Raw genomic sequence first — 19,643 nt, forward strand, 5'->3', positions numbered from 1 at the left:
GGTATAATTTTATAACGCTGAACAAAATTGATATAATTTTGAATTTTGAATTGCTCTAATTCTGAATTTTGCTGTAATTGCTGTAATGGCTGAAGTTTTATTTTACTGTAATTGCTGTAATGGCTGGAACGTGAAGTTTGGTTTTAAGGGGGCAGGAGATAGTTTGTTTTGCACATCTTGAAAAAATGTTGCTGCTGAGATTGGTTCATAGCTATTTCTAATTAGTAATTTGACATTAATTGAGTGAGTTTTGTCTAATTAAGTAATTATTGATATTTGTTCATACCCTGGCCCAATAATAAAGGCCCAGAACCAAGCGAAAGGCCTAATCCAAAGGGTTGGGCCTCACCCAGTACCAATCTTCGTCTTAGGAAGTCGGTACTCGCCACGACTTGCTCTAAAGAAGTCGGGAACGAGGGTTAGCTGGCAGATAAGCACTCATTTGAATGAATAACTGCCCCTAGAATCTCTCTAACCACTTCCACAAGCCATATCTTAACTTCCCTAAGATAAAGGGGCGGTTAACACCCTAAAAAAGTGGCACTACTCCAACGGTGGTTATTGGTTCACCACTATAAATACACTGACACTTCTCAGGTATCTCTAAGTCCCAATACTCTCTAGACCTGCTCACACCCTTGCTGACTTAAGCATTGGAGTGTCTTTGCAGGTACCACCCCCCATTCTTTCGCACGCACAAGTCGGACGGAGGGCACCGAGTTGCAGATCCACTTGAAATCCTCCTCCTCCATACGTTTGGGCCAACCAACGCCGTCCAGCCCACTAATCTCCGGTTACCTATCGTAATATTGGCGCCGTTGCCGGGGACCCGGGAGATCAACCAGTGATGGCGGATAGATCCCCTGAAGAGGGTCATGTGGAGTCAGATTCTGAACAAGAGAATCTAGACACTGGAAACAATGATGCAGACTTGAACCTTCACCAGGAAGCCAATGACCAACACAGGGAAGGTACCTCCGGAATAAAAAATCCGAAGGTGAATTCTTCAGAAGGGCGCGAATCAGAAAAAGAGGGACCCTCCCATGCAACTGAGCTCATGGGATTAGTCCACAGTCGCCTCGAACAGTTAGAACAGGAACGGGAGCGACAAAAGGAAACTGAAAAGAACCTAAAAGAGGAGATGAAGCGACGAAAAGAGTTAGAAATAAAACTCTTAAAGTTAGAATCCTCCCTCAAAGGTCGGAACTCCCGAGAAGAACCACCACTAGGAGGGGAGGATCCTTTCAGCGAGGAGATAATGAGGGCAAAAGTTCCAAGGAACTTCAAAAGCCCCGATATGGACCTCTATGACGGAACCACGGATCCGAAGCATCACTTAAGCAATTTCAAAAGTCGGATGTACCTAGCTGATGCTTCCGACGCTACGCGATGCAAAGCTTTCCCGACCACCCTATCGAAAGCAGTGATGAAGTGGTTCGACAACCTCCCTCCAAGGTCGGTCACCAGTTTCGAAGACCTCTCAAGGAAGTTCTTGATGAGGTTCTCCATCTAGAAAGATAAAGTGAAACATGCACCAAGCCTCCTGGGAATAAAACAGGAGGTCGGAGAATCCTTACGAGCCTATATGGAAAGGTTCAATAAAGCATGTTTAGAGATTCAAGACCTGCCCACCGAGGCAGTCATAATGGGATTAGTCAATGGACTCAGGGAAGGTCCCTTCTCATAGTCCATATCAAAAAGACACCCCATCTCCTTAAGTGATGTACAAGAAAGAGCCGAAAAGTACATCAACATGGAGGAAAATGCCAAGTTGAGAGACTTGAGTTGGCGACCTGGGCACCTTCCCTCAGCAAAAGAGAGGGAGAGGAAAACCAAGAAAAAGGAAGAACTCGGTCTCGATAGACCAAGAAAATATCACTCTTATACTCCTCTGAAAGTTTCTATAGTGGATGTATACAGAGAGATTTGTAACACTGAAAGGTTACCACCCCCCAGACCCATTAAAAATAAAAAGGGGGGGGGGAGCCGCAGCGACTACTGTGAGTACCATAAAATATATGGTCACTCCACAAACGACTGCTACGACCTTAAAAACGTGATAGAAAAGCTGGCTAGAGAAGGTCGGCTTGACAGATATCTCATAGAAAGGTCGGACAGTCACGGCAAGAGAAAGCGAGACGATACGGATAGAAGAGACCCACCACCGCAGACTCCAGAGAGACATGTCCATATGATCTCAGGGGGATTCGCGGGAGGGGAACTCACCAAATCTTCTCGCAAAAGGCATCTCAAGAGAGTATACCAGGTCGGAGGAGAGTCATCCGACCTCCCTACTATTTCATTCACAAAAGAAGATGGGCAAGGAATAATCCCTGGACACGATGATCCAGTGGTAATAACTATGATCCTAGCAAATGCCCATCTCCACAGAACCCTAGTAGACCAAGGAAGCTCAACGGATATCTTTTTTTAAGCCCGCTTTTGATAAACTAGGGTTGGATAAGAAAGAATTGAGAGCTTACCCCGACACCTTATACGGACTAGGCGACACGCCAATAAAGCCACTGTAATTTTTGCCCTTCCACACCACTTTTGGAAAAGGGGAAAAATAAAAAACTCTGAGCATAGACTTCATAGTCATCGATGTAGGGTCAGCATATAATGCTTTAGTCGGCAGAACTACCCTTAATCGACTCGGAGCGGTGGTGTCCACTCCCCACCTTTGTATGAAATTCCCGACCTCAGCGGGAATAGCAACAGTAAGGGGAGACCAGAAATTGGCAAGGAAATGCTACAATGAAAGTCTAAACCTGAGAGAAAAAGGCAGGGAAGTTCATACAATAGAGCTCGGTGGAGCGAGGGCCAGAGAGGAGCTACGTCCACAGCTGGGAAAAAAAACCGAGGAGATACAGGTCGGCGAAGAGAAAGGAAAAAATACTCACATAGGAGCCAACCTAGGGAAAACCCTGAAACAAAGGTTGACTAAGCTCCTAAGAGATAACTCCGATCTCTTCGCCTGGAAGGCCTCCGACATGCCCGGGATAGACCCCGAGCTCATGTCCCATAAGCTCTCAGTCTACCCGGGATCCCGACCTATACAACAGAGAAGACGCAAGCTCGGCCCCGAACGAGTCCTAGTAGTGGAAGAGCAAGTACAGGCGCTCCTAGAAGCTGGCTTCATCAGAGAAGTCAAGTACCCAACATGGCTAGCCAATGTAGTGCTAGTCAAAAAACAAAATGGCAAATGGAGAATGTGTGTCGACTATACCGACCTAAATAAGGCATGTCCCAAGGATCCCTATCCGTTGCCAAGCATTGATACCCTAGTAGACTCCAGCTCGGGGTATCAATACTTATCATTCATGGACGCCTACTCGGGGTATAACCAAATCCCGATGTATGAGCCAGACCAGGAGAAGACATCATTCATCACACCCAGAGCTAATTTCTGCTACGTGGTCATGCCATTTGGACTGAAAAATGCAGGGGCCACATATCAGAGGTTGATGAATAAGGTGTTTGCCTCTCACCTAGGGAGCCTAATGGAAGTATACGTCGACGACATGCTGGTAAAGACCAAGAAAGAAGTCGACCTCTTACCTGACCTCTCACAAGTCTTCGACACCATAAGGTTGCACGGGATGAGACTAAATCCCTCAAAGTGCGCCTTCGCAGTAGAGGCAGGAAAATTCCTAGGGTTTATGCTAACACAAAGAGGGATTGAAGCTAACCCCGATAAGTGTAGAGCTATCCTGGAGATGAAAAGTCCGACTTGTTTGAGAGAGGTCCAACAACTGAATGGCCGACTTGCAGCCCTCTCCAGATTTTTGGCAGGATCAGCACTAAAATCCCTTCCGCTGTTCTCCTTATTGAGAAAGGGATGTCAGTTCGAATGGACTCCTGAATGCGAGGAGGCGTTCCAGGAGTTCAAGAGATTCCTGAGCCAACCTCCTATTCTAACTCGACCTGTAGCTGGAGAAGACCTCGTCCTATACCTATCTGTAGCAGACAAGGCCGTCTCATCGGCCCTGATAAGAGAAGACGAGGCCGGTCAGCACCCAGTATATTTCATCAGTAAAGTTCTACAAGGCCCTGAGCTAAGGTACCACAAACTAGAGAAGTTTGCCTACTCCTTAGTAGTAGCCTCGCGAAGGCTACGACCTTACTTTCAAGCTCACACAATAAGAGTCCGCACGAACCAACCCATGAAGCAAATCCTCCAAAAGACGGATGTTGCAGGGAGAATGGTTCAATGGGCAATAGAGCTCTCCGAGTTCGACTTGAGATATGAAGCTCGGACGGCGATCAAAGCTCAGTGCCTCACCGACTTCATTGCAGAATACGCGGGAGATCAAGAGGAAAAACCAACTACATGGGAACTCTATGTAGATGGATCCTCAAACAAAACAGGAAGCGGCGCAGGCATAATATTGGTGGACGAAAGAGGAACCCAGATAGAGGTTTCCCTCAAATTTGAATTCCCGGCTTCAAATAATCAGGCAGAGTACAAAGCCCTGATTGCTGGATTGAAGCTGGCGGAAGAAGTCGGTGCTACAAAGGTGATGGTATACAGCGACTCACAAGTGGTGACCTCCCAAATAAGTGGAGAATATCAGGCAAAAGACCCAAATATGAAGAGGTACTTGGAAAAAACCCTGGAACACCTTGGGCGCTTTGCAGAAACCGAGGTGAGACACATAACTCAGGATCTAAACAGCAGAGCAGACGCCCTATCCAAGCTAGTAAGTACCAAGCCAGGAGGAAATAACAGAAGTCTGATCCAAGAAACTCTCCAGGAACCCTCCGTGGTAAAAGTAGAAGACAAACAAGAGGTCCTTGAGGTAGTCGGACTAAACCTCGGATGGATGAACCCCTTGGTCGAATACATGAAGTTCGACATCCTTCCCAAGGAGGAGAAAGAGGCTAAGAAAATTCGTAGGGAAGCACAATACTACACCTTGGTGAGAAATATTCTCTACAGAAGGGGGATATCAACACCATTATTAAAGTGCGTACCGACCTCAAGAACTATCGAGGTGTTAGAGGAGATACATAGTGGGATCTGTGGAAACCATCTCGTGGCAAGGTCATTAGCCAGGAAAGTGATCCGAGCTGGATTCTACTGGCCAACCTTGCAGAAAGATGCCACAGAATTTGTGAAAAAATGCCAACCATGTCAGATGCATGCAAATTTCCACGTGGCTCCCCCGGAGGAACTCATCAGTATCACTTCTCCATGGCCCTTTGCAAAATGGGGAATGGATTTGTTAGGTCCTTTTCCCCAGGCGCCAGGACAGGTCAGATACCTGATCGTGGGAATAGATTATTTCACAAAGTGGATAGAAGCAGAACCATTGGCCACCATCACCGCACAAAGAAGTCGGAGGTTCCTCTACAAAAATATCATCACAAGGTATGGGATACCTCATTCCATTACTACAGATAATGGAACCCAGTTCACCGACTCTACCTTTAGAAGCCTAGTAGCCAGTATGAAAATCAAACACCAGTTCACCTCGGTGGAGCACCCGCAAGCCAATGGGCAAGCCGAGGCAGCCAACAAAGTCATACTAGCAGGGCTAAAGAAGAGATTACAAGATGCAAAAGGAGCCTGGGCTGAAGAGCTCCCACAAGTGCTATGGGCTTACAGGACAACCCCCCAATCCGCCACTGGAGAAACACCATTCCGACTAGTTTATGGCGTAGAAGCCATGATCCCAATAGAAGTCAACGAGCAAAGCCCAAGAGTGATTCTCCATGACGAGATCGGAAATATACAGGGGCACAAAGAGGAGCTCGACTTGCTCCCCGAAATCCGAGAGGAAGCCCAGATAAGAGAAGCAACGTTGAAGCAAAGGATGACTACAAGGTACAACAAAAAAGTCATTCGAAGAACATTCGCCCCGAACGACTTGGTCTTGATCAGAAACGACATTGGAGTCAACAAATCAGGGGAAGGAAAACTCGTTGCAAATTGGAAGGGACCTTACAAAATCAATGAGGTCTTAGGAAAAGGTTATTATAAGGTGACCGACTTAAACGGCACCGAGTTACCAAGGTCGTGGCATGCTTGTAACATGAAAAGGTACTACAGTTGAAAGCGAACTCTACTCCCTGATGTACTCTTTTCCTAACTTCATGATTTTTTCCCAAAATCAAAGGGTTTTTTCTGGAGAAGGGTTTTTAATGAGGCATCATAGTAGGGGCTAAGGGGAATAAACTGTCAAAAACCCTTAGTAGCAATAAAGTACCTCCCCAATTAATAAAGATCTTTTTCATCTTACAAATATCTCTTATAAATTCCTTCTTTGTTTTCTCTTTCGACGAAACGCGATGACTTAAGCTCGACAAAATGTGAAAATCCCATGAACCGACCTAGATGGTCGTCAGGATAAAACGACGAGGTACAAGTCGGTGTAAAGAGGTTATAAAAGTTGATCGTAATAAACTCGGGAATTATCTGACTTACAAGTCGGAAAAACCGAAAAATAAAGAAACGCATCGCAAAAATAACCTAAGTCATAAAAACTCAATAAAACAAAATTGAGTACGAGGAATAAACAAAAGAGAACGAAAAACCCAGGAAAAGATCAGAAAGCTGTCCTTAAAATCCTTAAAACAAAAAGGTGCAGAAAGACAGACAAGCCAAAGAAAAGGTTTTTTTTTTAAAAAATCAAGGAGAGTTCGAAAAATCACCATCGAAAAAGCATGCACACATAAGGTAACTTAAACCCTTATCCAAAAAAGGGTACTTGTTTTAACTTAAACCCTTATCAAAAAGGGTATTTTTTGTTTACGGCCTTAAAAGGCCAGAAGAAATTGTTCAACAAACAAACATAAAGAGTTTAAAAAAGGGGGGACCCACAGGCCGGGCCCCAATATAGCCAACAAAATTATTTTTTCAAAAGAGGAATAAACGGATCACCACCACCAGAGTCGGGAAGAGCGCCACCGGGACCGGGAAGAGAGGCATCCATAGGAGGTGAAGAGGAAGTCGGAGGAACGGTAGAAGAGCTCGGAGCGTCCTCAGGACGAGGAGGAGACTCTATGATTCTCTGCCTCCGAGTCTTCAATTCTGACTCGGAAACAATCACAGGGACAGGAGGATCCACAATGGCACCATCAATGACGACTTTGTCGGGATCTAAAGGAGAAAGGTCCAAGTCAGGAGCAATGACTCTAACCTGCTCCTTAAAGACCCTCCAAGCCTCCTCGGCGCCATCAGCAATAGAGTCCTCCAACTCGGTATAGGCCTTCCAAGAATTCAGCAGATCATTCTTCACAGCCACAAGATCTTCAAATAACTTTTGATAGCTGCCCTGCGCTGTTTTCCTCAAGTCCACCTCCATGTTGCATTGGGCTTGCAATTTTCTCTCCTTCTTCCGGAGGTTATCTCTCTCCTCCTTCAGCTTGGCGACTTCCTCCTTCAACTCCCTCTCATGCTCTTGATATATACGAAGTCTTCCTTCCAGCTCTTCGACCCTTGAGGTCATTCCTAAAGAGCTGAGAGGAGCCTTCTCAAAAATATCCAAGAGTTTGCCACAAACTCCCGCCGCCTTGAGACTCTCTTCAACCAGAGTGGTAAGGTGGTGACGAACAGACACATCATCCATGCTTATACGAGCATGGGGGTAGATGTTCTTTCGGACGAATGCAAGAGCATCCGCCTTCACCTCACCCGAAGAGCCAGACTCTAAGGTCTTGCGCTTCTTCTTCTCTGGCTTAGGAGAAGGTCGGGCAGAGGGGGGCGGCTGAGAGGAAGCAGAAGAAGAAATCACAATAGGCTGGGAGGGAGTCCCAACGTTCCGAGGAGGAGGAGGAGGAGAGATAACCGCCTTGGCGCCACCAGTCCTGGCGCGAGACCTCGCTTTGGCCTCCTAGACCCTCTGATAAGACTCCTGAGCATTCTTCTTCGCCATCTCTACAAAAAATAACAAAAAGTCAGACAAGTCGGTACAAGAAAACACAAGTCGGAAGTAAAAAACAAAAGCTACCTAGTTGCGCCTGGATAAAAGTCGGAGACCCCTGGAGGAATTTCTTAGTGTCCAGATATGGGGCCCTCCCCCACACTTCTCGGAGGAACCCCACAACGGCCGCCTCCACTTCGTTTAGATCATCCAGACCATACTTCTCACAGGGGGAGGCCTCCAACCAGTACAAGGGAAAGCAGGGGGAAGAACTCTCGTCCAGAAAAAAGGGGTGGTGACCCTCTACAGCTTGAACTTTGAAAAAATAATTTTTAAAATCATGGAAGGATTCGTCAAAAAGGGTGAAAACTCTCCGACCCTGTATGGCTCGGAAAGATACCCACTGTTGCTTATTGTTTAGCCCACTAAAGGGTTTAGTCATATGAAAAAGATAGAAGAAAATCTTCAAAGAGGTCGGAAACTCCAAAGCTTGGCTGATAAATTGATAAATTTTCAAAAAACCCCAAGAATTGGGGTGAAGCTGGGTAGGGGCAACTCGACAGTGACGCAAAACAGACATCTCAAAGTCTGAAAAAGGAAGAAAAACACCCAAACGGGTGATCATACACTCGTACATAAAGAAAAAATGAGGGGCCGCCTCATTGGCCCTCCTGAAGCAAACCCGGTCTTCTGGACCCGGGACTACCAATTCATACTTCGGCTCATCTTCCTCAGAAGCACAAATTATGTGGTGAGTGCGAATATGGGTAATAAACTCAGTATCGACCGAGGGTTCCTCCCCTAGGACCGTGACATCAACCCACTGAGAAAGAACATCTACGGAGGCCATTTCTTTTTTCTTAAAAGGGTGACAAAAACCTACAAAGGAAAAAGAAAAGGAAAATAAAAAACACGGTCTCTAAAGGGAGGGAATACGGAACCAAAGTCTACAAACCCATCTACCTACAAAATAAAGGTATAAAAATAGAAAGGCATGTTACAGAAAGAACTAACCTTTATCCGAAAATGAGGGCTGGAGGAAGCAAAAGCCTTCGAAAACGTAAAGGTACAGCACGAACGAATGAAGAGGAAATTTGAAAAATCGCAGAAACGAAACAATGAAAGAGAGGGAAAGTATTTATAAGTACGTTAGAGGCACAATGGTAAAAACGGGGCAGTCATTAAAGACGCACCGTTACCAAGGCCATTAATCCCTACGCACATCCCTAATAGACACGACGCTTGATTAGACGTAACTGTCAGAACCAAAAGGTCACGAAAAGTCACGTCGGCTTCAGACCATCACGTCGGTCCTCCAACAAGTCGGCTACAACCCCGAGTAGAATACTCGAACCCAAATCTTAAAGAGAAATTGGGCTCGAGTAGGGGCACTGTTCATACCCTGGCCCAATAATAAAGGCCCAGAACCAAGCGAAAGGCCTAATCCAAAGGGTTGGGCCTCACCCAGTACCAATCTTCGTCTTAGGAAGTCGGTACTCGCCACGACTTGCTCTAAAGAAGTCGGGAACGAGGGTTAGCTGGCAGATAAGCACTCATTTGAATGAATAACTGCCCCTAGAATCTCTCTAACCACTTCCACAAGCCATATCTTAACTTCCCTACGATAAAGGGACGGTTAACACCTTAAAAAAGTGGCACTACTCCAACGGTGGTTATTGGTTCACCACTATAAATACACTGACACTTCTCAGGTATCTCTAAGTCCCAATACTCTCTAGACCTGCTCACACCCTTGCTGACTTAAGCATTGGAGTGTCTTTGCAGGTACCACCCCCCATTCTTTCGCATACACAAGTCGGACGGAGGGCACCGAGTTGCAGATCCACTTGAAATCCTCCTCCTCCATACGTTTGGGCCAACCAACGCCGTCCAGCCCACTAATCTCCGGTTACCCATCGTAACAATATTATTATTGATTGTTGGTGATTGTTGATTGAATATGGATATAATATTTATGCCATGATTTCTTTTAGTTATAAATTGTGATTTTTGAATTTGAATGTAGAATTTTAATGATGATATGAGATATAGTTTAGTTAGTGGGGAAGTTATGAAATTTTAAATTTTATTATCATATGAATGATTGAATTTAAATTTTAAAAGATTTATATTATACTTTTAATAATTTTATTTTATATTTAATGAAACTGGTTTGACCACGATTCAACTATGGTTAGACCATTGAATTATTAAATCAGTAATTTGACCGGTTCAATGACCGGTTCGGTTCTCGCAATAATCAAATGAGTGGGAAACCAAGTGAGACTCAATTGCACTACAACACCCTTTCATAATTTCCTAAATTTTATTTATTTCCTTTGGGTGGTAATTACTAATAATTAGATTCCATCATTTTATTCCACAGAAGCGAAGCTGATTAATCCAAATTGTGACCAGATTCAATGCACTAGCATCATTTCTTTTTGGCACCGGAGATATCTCCACTATTTTCCAATCCAACAAATTAAGAATTAATATATTATAATATTAAATTTTATTTAAAAAATTATTAATTAATAATTATTACATACTCAAAATAAAATTTAATTTCTCAATATTTATTTAAATAAACTAATGAAGTAATAACTAAACCAACTCTTTCGTAAATGGACTCGCATCATTGACACTTCAATTTTAAGTCCAACCTTTGTAGCTTAGCTATTAGCGTCTCTACTCCGAAAGCAAAACAAAACAAGATTCCCATTTTTGGGGGGATCATTGCTCCGTCTCCCCCCGCCTCAGTACTCCGCCGCATCCAATGGCCTTCTCAGAGTTCCGACCACTCGACGACAACTCCCTCATCGAATACATAAAATCAGTGCCGGCCCTCTCCTCTAAGATCGGCAACGACTTCGACACCTTGTCCGTCAAAGAAGTTGGAGATGGCAACCTTAACTTCGTCTTCATCGTTCTCAATTCCACAGGTTCTTTTGTCATCAAGCAGGTAACATTTTTTTTATACTTCTCCCCACTGATCCAAAAATCGTGGGCACTCGCAAATTTAGTTTATTTTGTAGCTTTCGATTCAAAGTTCGATTTTTTTATTTTAAGGCTTTGCCTTATATTCGCTGCATTGGGGAGTCATGGCCGATGACGAAGGAGAGAGCATATTTTGAATACCTGGGGCTGAAAGAAGAGGGTCGCTTGAGCCCTGAGCATGTTCCTGAAGTTTACCACTTTGACCGTACAATGTCATTGATCGGCATGCGTTACTTGGAACCGCCACATATAATATTAAGAAAAGGGTTGATAGCTGGAATTGAGTACCCTTTGCTTGCAGAGCACATGGCTGATTTCATGGCCAAGACACTCTTTTTCACTTCTCTCCTTTTCCGTACAACTTCCGAGCACAAAAGGGACGGTATGTGTGAGCTTTCCCATTGTTACTCTTTTCTTTAGCAATTGTTGTTGATTGATTCACACTCCTCAACTCATTTTTTGGACAATTCGATATATTTGTTAATCGGAGAACTAAGAAGATTGTTTATGTCTTCTTCACTGATTGATAGTATCACCTTTATCAATCTATTACTCTGCTTCAAAGTTGATTGAGCTGAAACTGGTTATTTTAGTTTAAGTTTTGCATTAGAAAAAATGTTTCCTTTCCCTCGTTTGGTTGCTTGTGCTTTGCTTATTCAGTTATTTGTGCTTGTGGAAGTTTACCTCTGTAGTTTATTCTCCATTTGAAAATGAGTGATAAGTGATAAACTGATATTCTACTTGTGAGTATGAGGAACGTTGTTGCATATTGATGTTGCCTTAAGCTGAATTCATGCTGGCTCCATGCAGTTGCCGAATATTGTGGTAATGTGGAGTTATGCAGACTCACCGAGCAGGTCGTGTTCTCTGACCCTTATAAAGTTTCTCAATATAATCGTTGGACTTCCCCTTATCTTGATCGTGATGCTGAGGCTGTTCGGGAAGACAATCTTCTGAAGCTTGAAGTTGCTGAGCTGAAATCCAAGTATTATGACCAGCACACTTCTTTTACTGCATTATGTGTAGCAATTGTGGTGTTAGGGTTTTTATACTTTATAAGAATGTACATTTTTGTAGGTTCTGTGAGAGGGCCCAGGCTCTAATACATGGAGATCTGCACACTGGTTCTGTTATGGTTACCCGTGAATCAACACAAGTTATTGATCCAGAATTTGCATTTTATGGACCAATGGGTTTTGATATTGGAGCATTCCTGGGAAATTTGATTCTGGCTTACTTTTCTCAAGATGGGCATGCAGATCAAGCAAATGATCGAAAAGTAGGTTTCCTTCTTTATGTATATTGGTTGTGTACTCTTGTGGCTCTTTGTGGCTTCTGCTCTTAGCATAGTCCAAAGTTTTTTATCGGAAAAAAAAAAAGAAGGAATGAAACAGAAAAACACACAGGCACACACACCCCTATTCTGCATAATCTGATTTAAACGCTTTGATTCTCTTTGGTTCTTTTCGGAGGCCAAATCTGTGCATTTTTACAGTTTTGAAATACCTTGGACTGTTCTGTTGTTTTGTCCTGCCTTGTCTTGTTTGTGTAGTGCTAGTGACTTTGCTTTATTATACTAATGAAGAGAAGAATTTCCTGGTGTGCATGTGCACATTGGTGAGCTATCAGATTTATATCATGTGAAATCCAAGAAGTCGTAGAGATAGTTTACAGAAATATGAGCTGTAGTTATAAAACAAGACTTGGTAGGATGCCAATTATAACTACCATTTTCTTTTGCTGTATTTTTTCTCTTCATTTTGCTGGACTTGTGGCTCTGGTAATGTTATTGCTTAGAACTGCAGCATCAATGACAAGCTGGGATTTGTTATAGTTGTGCATTTAGTAATAATTGTGAAGACCGTTGATTGCTGGGGCAAAAGTGTGTTGTTTATTGTCTGATATATACTGATATTTACATTATGCAGGCGTACAAGGAGTGGATTCTTAAGACAATCGAAGATACCTGGAATCTTTTCCATCACAAATTCACTGCTCTTTGGGATGAGCACAGAAATGGTGCGGGTGAGGCATATCTTCCAGCTATATATAACAATCCTGAGGTTCAGCTGCTTGTACAGAAGAAATACATGACAGATTTGTTTCATGATAGTCTTGGGTTTGGTGCTGCCAAAATGATAAGGTGAAATTGCTGAGCATCATTTTTAACCAGAATGCTATATGTTTAGTGGGACTTATTTTGTTAGTTAGATATAAAACTATTTGAGAGCTTCTGCTTAAATTGGGCAATTGACTTGATCAGACCCTTTTTGACCAAAATGGCGACAATTTTGATTGTAGTTTGCATTATTCCTATAAAAAATATGGATGGTAATATTAGAATGTGTCTTTTGCATGACTCTAGTCTAAAGTGCTCGTGTGAGGAAACATGTTAGTTATAAAATTCAGTGACAATGTTGGAATTGCTCTCTACTTTCTAATGTGTATATAATCATTTACACTGATGTTTAGTTGAGGTCATCCTGGCCCTAGAGCTATCTCCATTGTGCATGCCATGTTCTGATTTTATATTCAGTAAGATATATATTTGTTGAACAGTATGATTCTGAAGCAATGGCTTGTATTTATGATTTGAGCAACATGAACATTCTTAGGAGGCATGGCTAACCCCTTTCATTATGATCATTAATACACAGGAGAATAGTTGGTGTAGCTCATGTTGAGGATTTTGAATCCATTGCCGATGCTGCTAAACGTGCAACATGTGAAAAGCGAGCACTTGATTTAGCTAAGGCGATTCTCAAAGAAAGGAGAAAATTTGAAGGCATTGCTGAAATTGTATCAGCAATTCGGCAATATGAATCCTGATTCATGGTTTTCATATCGATACCTCATCATGTATCACGTTTTCCTCCTGTACACTACTCGAGATTTTGGTGTTCTGCTACATTTAACAGTTTCACTGTCAAAGTTATGTATGAAAAATATAAATTTTCTGCTTGAGTGTACTAATTACAGTTTTATGTTACATCTTACTTGCAGCAAGGACGTTTTGTTAACACAACTTTGTTCAGCTCAGTTGTTACTTATTATATTGTAGATATATTATTATGTGCAAACTACTTTTTACATGGACACACATTTAATATATCACATTTAGGCAAACTTACAAGTTACAACTAACTTTATTTAATATATACTTGCTTTTCTTTTTATAACTTGTACATACCTTTTTGTGAGTGAGGCTAGAAAAACACTTTAAACTATTCTTATGTCATAATTCTTACAAAGCTACAAACTAAGGATTGATCAGTTGTTGAGATCATATAAGGCCTTGTATTCAATCCAAAGTTGAGCAACTGGCTTCCCTAGAAGCAGAACAAAGTAGCTCTTACTGTATCCATTTTGCATCATCAACTTGTTCAAATCCGCAACAAACCCAGCTCAGATATTTTCACAGTAGTCTAGAAAGTATGCAGTGACTTGGTATCCTTGGTCCCAATTAGAGCCTTCACCTACATCACCCCAGCTATCTGCAGCATAGTCAGCCCTCAACCTCACAAAATCTGCCATGCCTTCAACAAGCCCTGAAGGCGGCCGGGCCCTGTCACTCCCATCGGATAGCAATATATGCGCCATTTCGTGATAGATGACCCCAGTCATTTCCCTTTTGATATCTCTATCACCACCAGGTACCTTTCAGTGTACCCTGCACTCACATGAATGTTGTTGTCGCTGGTAGTGAATGCGACTCCATCGATGTTCTCAACTGTGATGGAGACTTTGTTGACTGCTGCAAAATTGCTGTTTAGGCCAAATAATCTGTCTAAGAAGTTGGTGGCAGCAATGAGTGTTTGCTGGGCATATTCAGCACCAATTTCCTGATCAAAGGGTGGAGAGGGCATTGTTTAACACAACGTATTCAATTGCATTCCCCAAGGTAGCAGCTGTTAGAGTTAGTGCAAGACACAGGATCATGTGATTGAGGTTTAGAGCCATTGTTGTTTGTGTTGGGAATACTATGAGATCGTCTGAGTTGCTTGTTTGGCTTTAATAGAAGGAACAAGAGCATGACATGAGTGTGATAAAGTGGAAATTACTTGTGAAACAAGGTTTTGTTGGCACAAAGATTGTCCAACAGGCAGTATCCATATTGCAAGTCCAAATAGATCTTTAGAATATGCATATGCAGAAATTTTCAATTTCTCAATTGTTGGAAACCGGTCCTACAAATAGATCGATGTTACATTAGTCAAAGGTGGATCATCAACGCTAAAATTTCCTTTGATAGTAATCATGTTTGGTACGACTTCAAAACAAAATGTTCGGTACGAATCAACAATTGGTACACTAGTTGTTGCTACTTAATTTCTTTATCAAAAACACTATCCAATCATGAAACAGAAGTGCTTTATAGAGTTTACTTTAATGAGACATGATTATGGCAGATAGAGTGCAGCTTCCCCAATCCCCACTTGGAATAATGGGTAAGTGACACTTAATTAATCCTCTAGCTGAAAAAATGCATCAATGACTTAATAAGCCTGCCTTGTCATTATTCCACCACAAACCCATTTCCAGACTGTAAAACTTCACAAGATAATACTACAATCTGCTTTAGCATTATAATGCTTAATTAGGCCATGCATGTTTGAGTAATAAACTAATAATAGTTAAAAAGCTTTAGCTTTTGCATAATTACTTTTCGTCGAAGCTTATTGTCACCTTAACTTTGGTGCATTAGTTTATTTTTACCTTTAGTTAAATAAATATTAACTCTTTTACGTAATATATTTTATGTCAATAATTCCAATTTAAAAGAATAACTTGCTAATCAGGTTAACCACTCTTTTGATAAAGTTTTAAAAAATTGAATGTTTAAAATTTGGCAAAAACTCGTATGCAATTGTCATTATAACATTTTTGACTAAATTATCGTCTAACAATTCTCAATGGTCAACTTTATATAAAAACAATTGCATATAAACGATTGTCTTAAAATTTATTAATTTTTTCCTTACCTTTAATAGTATGTCATTTTCTAAAGAAAGTTAGATTATTTATTACTTTCTTCGCATCTCATTAGTATTCATCGTGATATGCTAAGTTAATCTTAGAGAAATAACTAAACACAAGATGAATCAAACAAGCTATAAGTAAACCATTATAATATAATTGGTAGAACATACAACACTTATTGATGATTATACATATTTAGTATGATTTGATCTTATTGTTTTCTTAGATATTGAAAATGATTATGATATGTTGCCATACTTGGCCTTATAATCCTTCCACAACTGATCAACAGTTTTGCCAAGCAACTGAACAAAGAACTGATCACTATAACCATTCTTAAGCAACTTGTTCAAATCAGCAACAAAGCCATTCTTGAGGCCATTACAATAATCCAAAAAGCGAGCCGTGACGTCATAACCCTGGTCCCACTTATTCCCTTGGCCAGGCTTGACCCAATGGCTAGGACCCAGGTTAGCCTTGAGCCTGACAAAATCCGCAATCCCTTCAATCAAGCCACCAGGGGCTTGGCCATTCCCGTTCCACTGCCACACGTGAGTCATCTCATGGTACAAGACGCCAGTCACTTCTGTCTTCACGTCACCTGAGTAGCTTCCAACGTATCTTGCACTAAGGTGGATCTCGTTGTTGCTGGTGTACGCAACACCGTCCATGTCATCAACGAACAAGCTCACTTTTTGGACGGTTTTTCTGTCAGAGGGGTTACTGTTTTGTTGGAATACTGACCATATGAATTTTGTGGCTTTGTCAAGGGTTTGTCTTGCGTACACTGCACCTATTTGGTCACGGAATCGGACACCCCCTGAAGTTGAGAGGGCCCTGTTCGTTACGGTGTAGTCCACTGCACTTGATCCTTGCATTCTTCCCGCTGCAAGGATTACTAGGAACAAACACACGGTGGTTTCATGAGTATGCTTCATCATGCTTTTCTTTGCTTCTTCAGGTTATTGCTTATTGTTTTGTCACACATTTATGGGGTGCTTTATATAGAGAGAAAAACAAGCGGTCAATTATTACATTTACTAATTCAACTTATGCGGATGTCGGTGGAAACCAAGTATAATTGACATGATAATTTAATTAAATTTATTAAATTATTTAATTATTTTTAACTATTAACTCTACATACTGAGTATTTTATTATGGTTTCATGAAAAATCGGATTTTGGTTTGTGCTTCGTGATCTCAGGAGTGATTTTCAAACATATTATTCAAAAAGTGATTTTAATTAAACGATTTTGTTTACTTTTTGGCTGGTCACATTTTGGTTCTATATACTTTTCCTTTTATTATATGGGAGATGCTTTCATAAAAACGCGTAAAACATCTTTTTGTAAAGACCGCTTACATGTCACATTATTATTGAATGTATTAATAAATCGGTTATTTTTTAATTTCTTAACAAATTAGAATAAAATCGATTTTTTTAATAACAATAATAATAAATCCAACTTTTTTAGGGATCTAATTGTATTTTTAAATTTTTAAGGATTTAAATATTTGCAAAACAAAAAGTCAGATATATATTTATTCTTTTATAAAAAAATTTAAAGATATTCGATTTATATTTTATAATTTCATCAGATCAAATTGAGTCTAATAATTATGATGCAGATAATTAGATTTATTATTGTTGTTATAATAAATTGATTTTATTTTGATTTATTAAAAAATAAATTATTAATCAATTTAATAAAGATGTCCAATAATAATATAATACATATAAATATCTTTAAAAAAGATATTTTTAGTATTTTTATTAAAATGGTCTTCTCGTTTATATTCCGTCCCATTTGTTATCATTATTAATTTATTATATGACCTGGTCAAGTCTTATAGGTTGCTAACGTGATGAGGAAAGACATATGTTCTTATATCTTAGTGGATAAGAAAGAAAAATATGTTGCATTTCATTTTGCTAGCGCAATTAATGAGACCCAACCAACTCTAAATTATTAAAGTTTTATTAGTTGAACTGTATATTAAATATAACAACTCTGTTATCATACACTATATGTATATGAAAAAGTACGAGAAAATAATAGAATATTTATATAATGTTTTTTAAGAAATTCTCCAAAGAAACTAAATAAATGTTTTCCAGGTTATGATTGAAACAAAAATTTAAAAATAATAAATCGGCCTCTTAAGATATCCTCCTTGTAGAATCTGTTATAGATGGTGAAAATTCAGGTGAAGTCGATTTTACGTGAAGTTGATATGTGAGAGTCGTCAGATAAAAATTTAGTCAAATCAGTTAAATCATCTAATGATTCTCAAATTTCAACTTTACGTGAAGTTGACTGCACTTGAGTTTTTATCGTTGTAGATACCACAAACAAACTCATAAGACCGTCATTACTCACTAGGTCGTTTGGGTTGACTGACTTTTTCAAAAATAAATATGAGGTGCGCACCCTTAATTTACGGACATATGTCAATTTCTCTTGGTTAATTATCTGGCCGCCGCATTATATTATAGTCAATATTGAATATTCAGAGTCCTTAACACTAACATTCAAAACCGGCACGACAAGTTTATTATCTATCCACCTGTGGCTACCCTACTATTTTTTCTTGCTAGTTCCTCATCTCATCTCATCTCATCTCATGTCCTTGTTTGCTTCCTTTTATCGTGTCTCAATATCAATGTTTGATTATTTTGAATGTATTTAAAAAATTCATTTGTTTTTCTTGTCTTTTCTCTCTTCAAAATAAATAAAATAATTTACTACTAAATCTAAATCTAATCGTACCAAAATGTTTGATTGCTTTACTTGTCTCGCTAAATTAAGCTTAAATAATGAAACAAAACTAGCTTGTACGTAGAAGGAAACCTTAAAAGTCTACATGGAAATATTTTTTTTTTAGAATATTTTACCTTTGAAAGTAATTCTTTCATGTTGAGGTTTGTTAGTAGTCCTCTTTAATTAACTTGGTTCTATACAAGGTTATATTATGATTTTGGCTCGATAAACCTAGTAATTAGTGGTACAAGTTTATATTGTTTATATTATTTAAAAAAATTATTGTTTATCTAGAAAAGTAAAAAAAAAAACTCTCTTAAGTTTCATTATGTTGGGTAGGGGTGTGTATGGGTCGGGTGAAATTGGGTTTGATGTGATCCAGATCCGACCTGAAATATATATCGGGCCTATTTATTAAACCCAAATCCGGCCCTAAACCGGATGAAACCTATACACTCTCGGGCCACGATTATACCGGGTAAAAACCGAGCTGTTAACATTACATTACCTTGACACCTTCTTATAAGGTAACATGTGAAAATATCCAAATTTCCAAGACTCCAACCATTATTTAACATGGTAAAATTCACTTAGAAAAATATAACAAGAACCAACTCTTCTCTAAAATTAAAGCATAACCATAATCAATACTAATATTGTCTAATAACACTAAATATTTAAATCAATATAAATAACACAATATTATGCATTAGTCTAAAATCTTATGCATTTTAAATATAAAACATTAACTTATAGTCTTATAATAACTAATAACACAAAATATTAAGGTTTACAATACTTAAATTTCACATAAGAATAGCCATCATCTATCACTAATAACACAAAATATTAATTGTGTATGATGACGGGTCACCGGGCCGACTTCGGATGACCCGAGCCATGGCCCGGACCCGAGCTGAAACAATGACCGGATCTGCTTTTGAGACCCTTACTCGACCCTAGACCCGATGAAATCACACCAAAATAGTCCCTAAAATGTTCGGAGTCGGGCCGGATTTTTGGGCCGGAT

General features: G+C 40.1%; 3 protein-coding genes and 2 pseudogenes across 3 annotated transcripts; 2 read left to right on the top strand and 3 right to left on the bottom strand.

Moving 5' to 3' along the window:
- Positions 1-4,166: 4,166 nt before the first annotated feature.
- Positions 4,167-5,970, top strand: LOC148546915 (uncharacterized). The gene is made up of 2 exons (XM_088499438.1): positions 4,167-5,117; positions 5,914-5,970. Exons 1-2 carry the CDS (start codon positions 4,167-4,169, stop codon positions 5,968-5,970), a joined length of 1,008 nt encoding a protein of 335 aa, XP_088355564.1.
- A 1,017-nt stretch (positions 5,971-6,987) lies between these two features.
- LOC148546916 (uncharacterized) lies at positions 6,988-7,880 on the bottom strand (annotated as a pseudogene).
- A 2,602-nt stretch (positions 7,881-10,482) lies between these two features.
- Positions 10,483-13,948, top strand: LOC107617721 (methylthioribose kinase). Its single transcript, XM_016319563.3, has 6 exons — positions 10,483-10,833; positions 10,941-11,250; positions 11,679-11,853; positions 11,946-12,147; positions 12,797-13,011; positions 13,526-13,948. Exons 1-6 carry the CDS (start codon positions 10,648-10,650, stop codon positions 13,695-13,697), a joined length of 1,260 nt encoding a protein of 419 aa, XP_016175049.1. The 5' UTR covers positions 10,483-10,647; the 3' UTR covers positions 13,698-13,948.
- An 89-nt stretch (positions 13,949-14,037) lies between these two features.
- Positions 14,038-14,828, bottom strand: LOC107616142 (uncharacterized; annotated as a pseudogene).
- Positions 14,829-15,966: 1,138 nt separating this feature from the next.
- Positions 15,967-16,835, bottom strand: LOC107617722 (uncharacterized). The gene has a single exon (XM_016319564.3). It carries the CDS (start codon positions 16,787-16,789, stop codon positions 16,088-16,090), a length of 702 nt encoding a protein of 233 aa, XP_016175050.1. The 5' UTR covers positions 16,790-16,835; the 3' UTR covers positions 15,967-16,087.
- Positions 16,836-19,643: the final 2,808 nt, after the last annotated feature.

Source organism: Arachis ipaensis, chromosome B9 (assembly GCF_059453495.1).
Source record: "Arachis ipaensis isolate K30076 ecotype BB chromosome B9, ASM5945349v1, whole genome shotgun sequence".
NCBI classification, from domain to species: domain Eukaryota; kingdom Viridiplantae; phylum Streptophyta; class Magnoliopsida; order Fabales; family Fabaceae; genus Arachis; species Arachis ipaensis.

Excerpts from the sequence above, each read along its gene's own strand:
- LOC148546915 (XM_088499438.1), top strand. The coding sequence starts at position 4,167 with ATGAAGCAAATCCTCCAAAAGACGGATGTTGCAGGGAGAATGGTTCAA. Across the intron at positions 5,118-5,913 it reads AGAAAGATGCCACAGAATTT|GGGAAGGAAAACTCGTTGCA; the intron begins GTGAAAAAATGC and ends TCAACAAATCAG.
- LOC107617721 (XM_016319563.3), top strand. The coding sequence starts at position 10,648 with ATGGCCTTCTCAGAGTTCCGACCACTCGACGACAACTCCCTCATCGAA. Across the intron at positions 10,834-10,940 it reads GTTCTTTTGTCATCAAGCAG|GCTTTGCCTTATATTCGCTG; the intron begins GTAACATTTTTT and ends TTTTATTTTAAG. Across the intron at positions 12,148-12,796 it reads ATCAAGCAAATGATCGAAAA|GCGTACAAGGAGTGGATTCT; the intron begins GTAGGTTTCCTT and ends TACATTATGCAG.
- LOC107617722 (XM_016319564.3), bottom strand. The coding sequence starts at position 16,789 with ATGATGAAGCATACTCATGAAACCACCGTGTGTTTGTTCCTAGTAATC.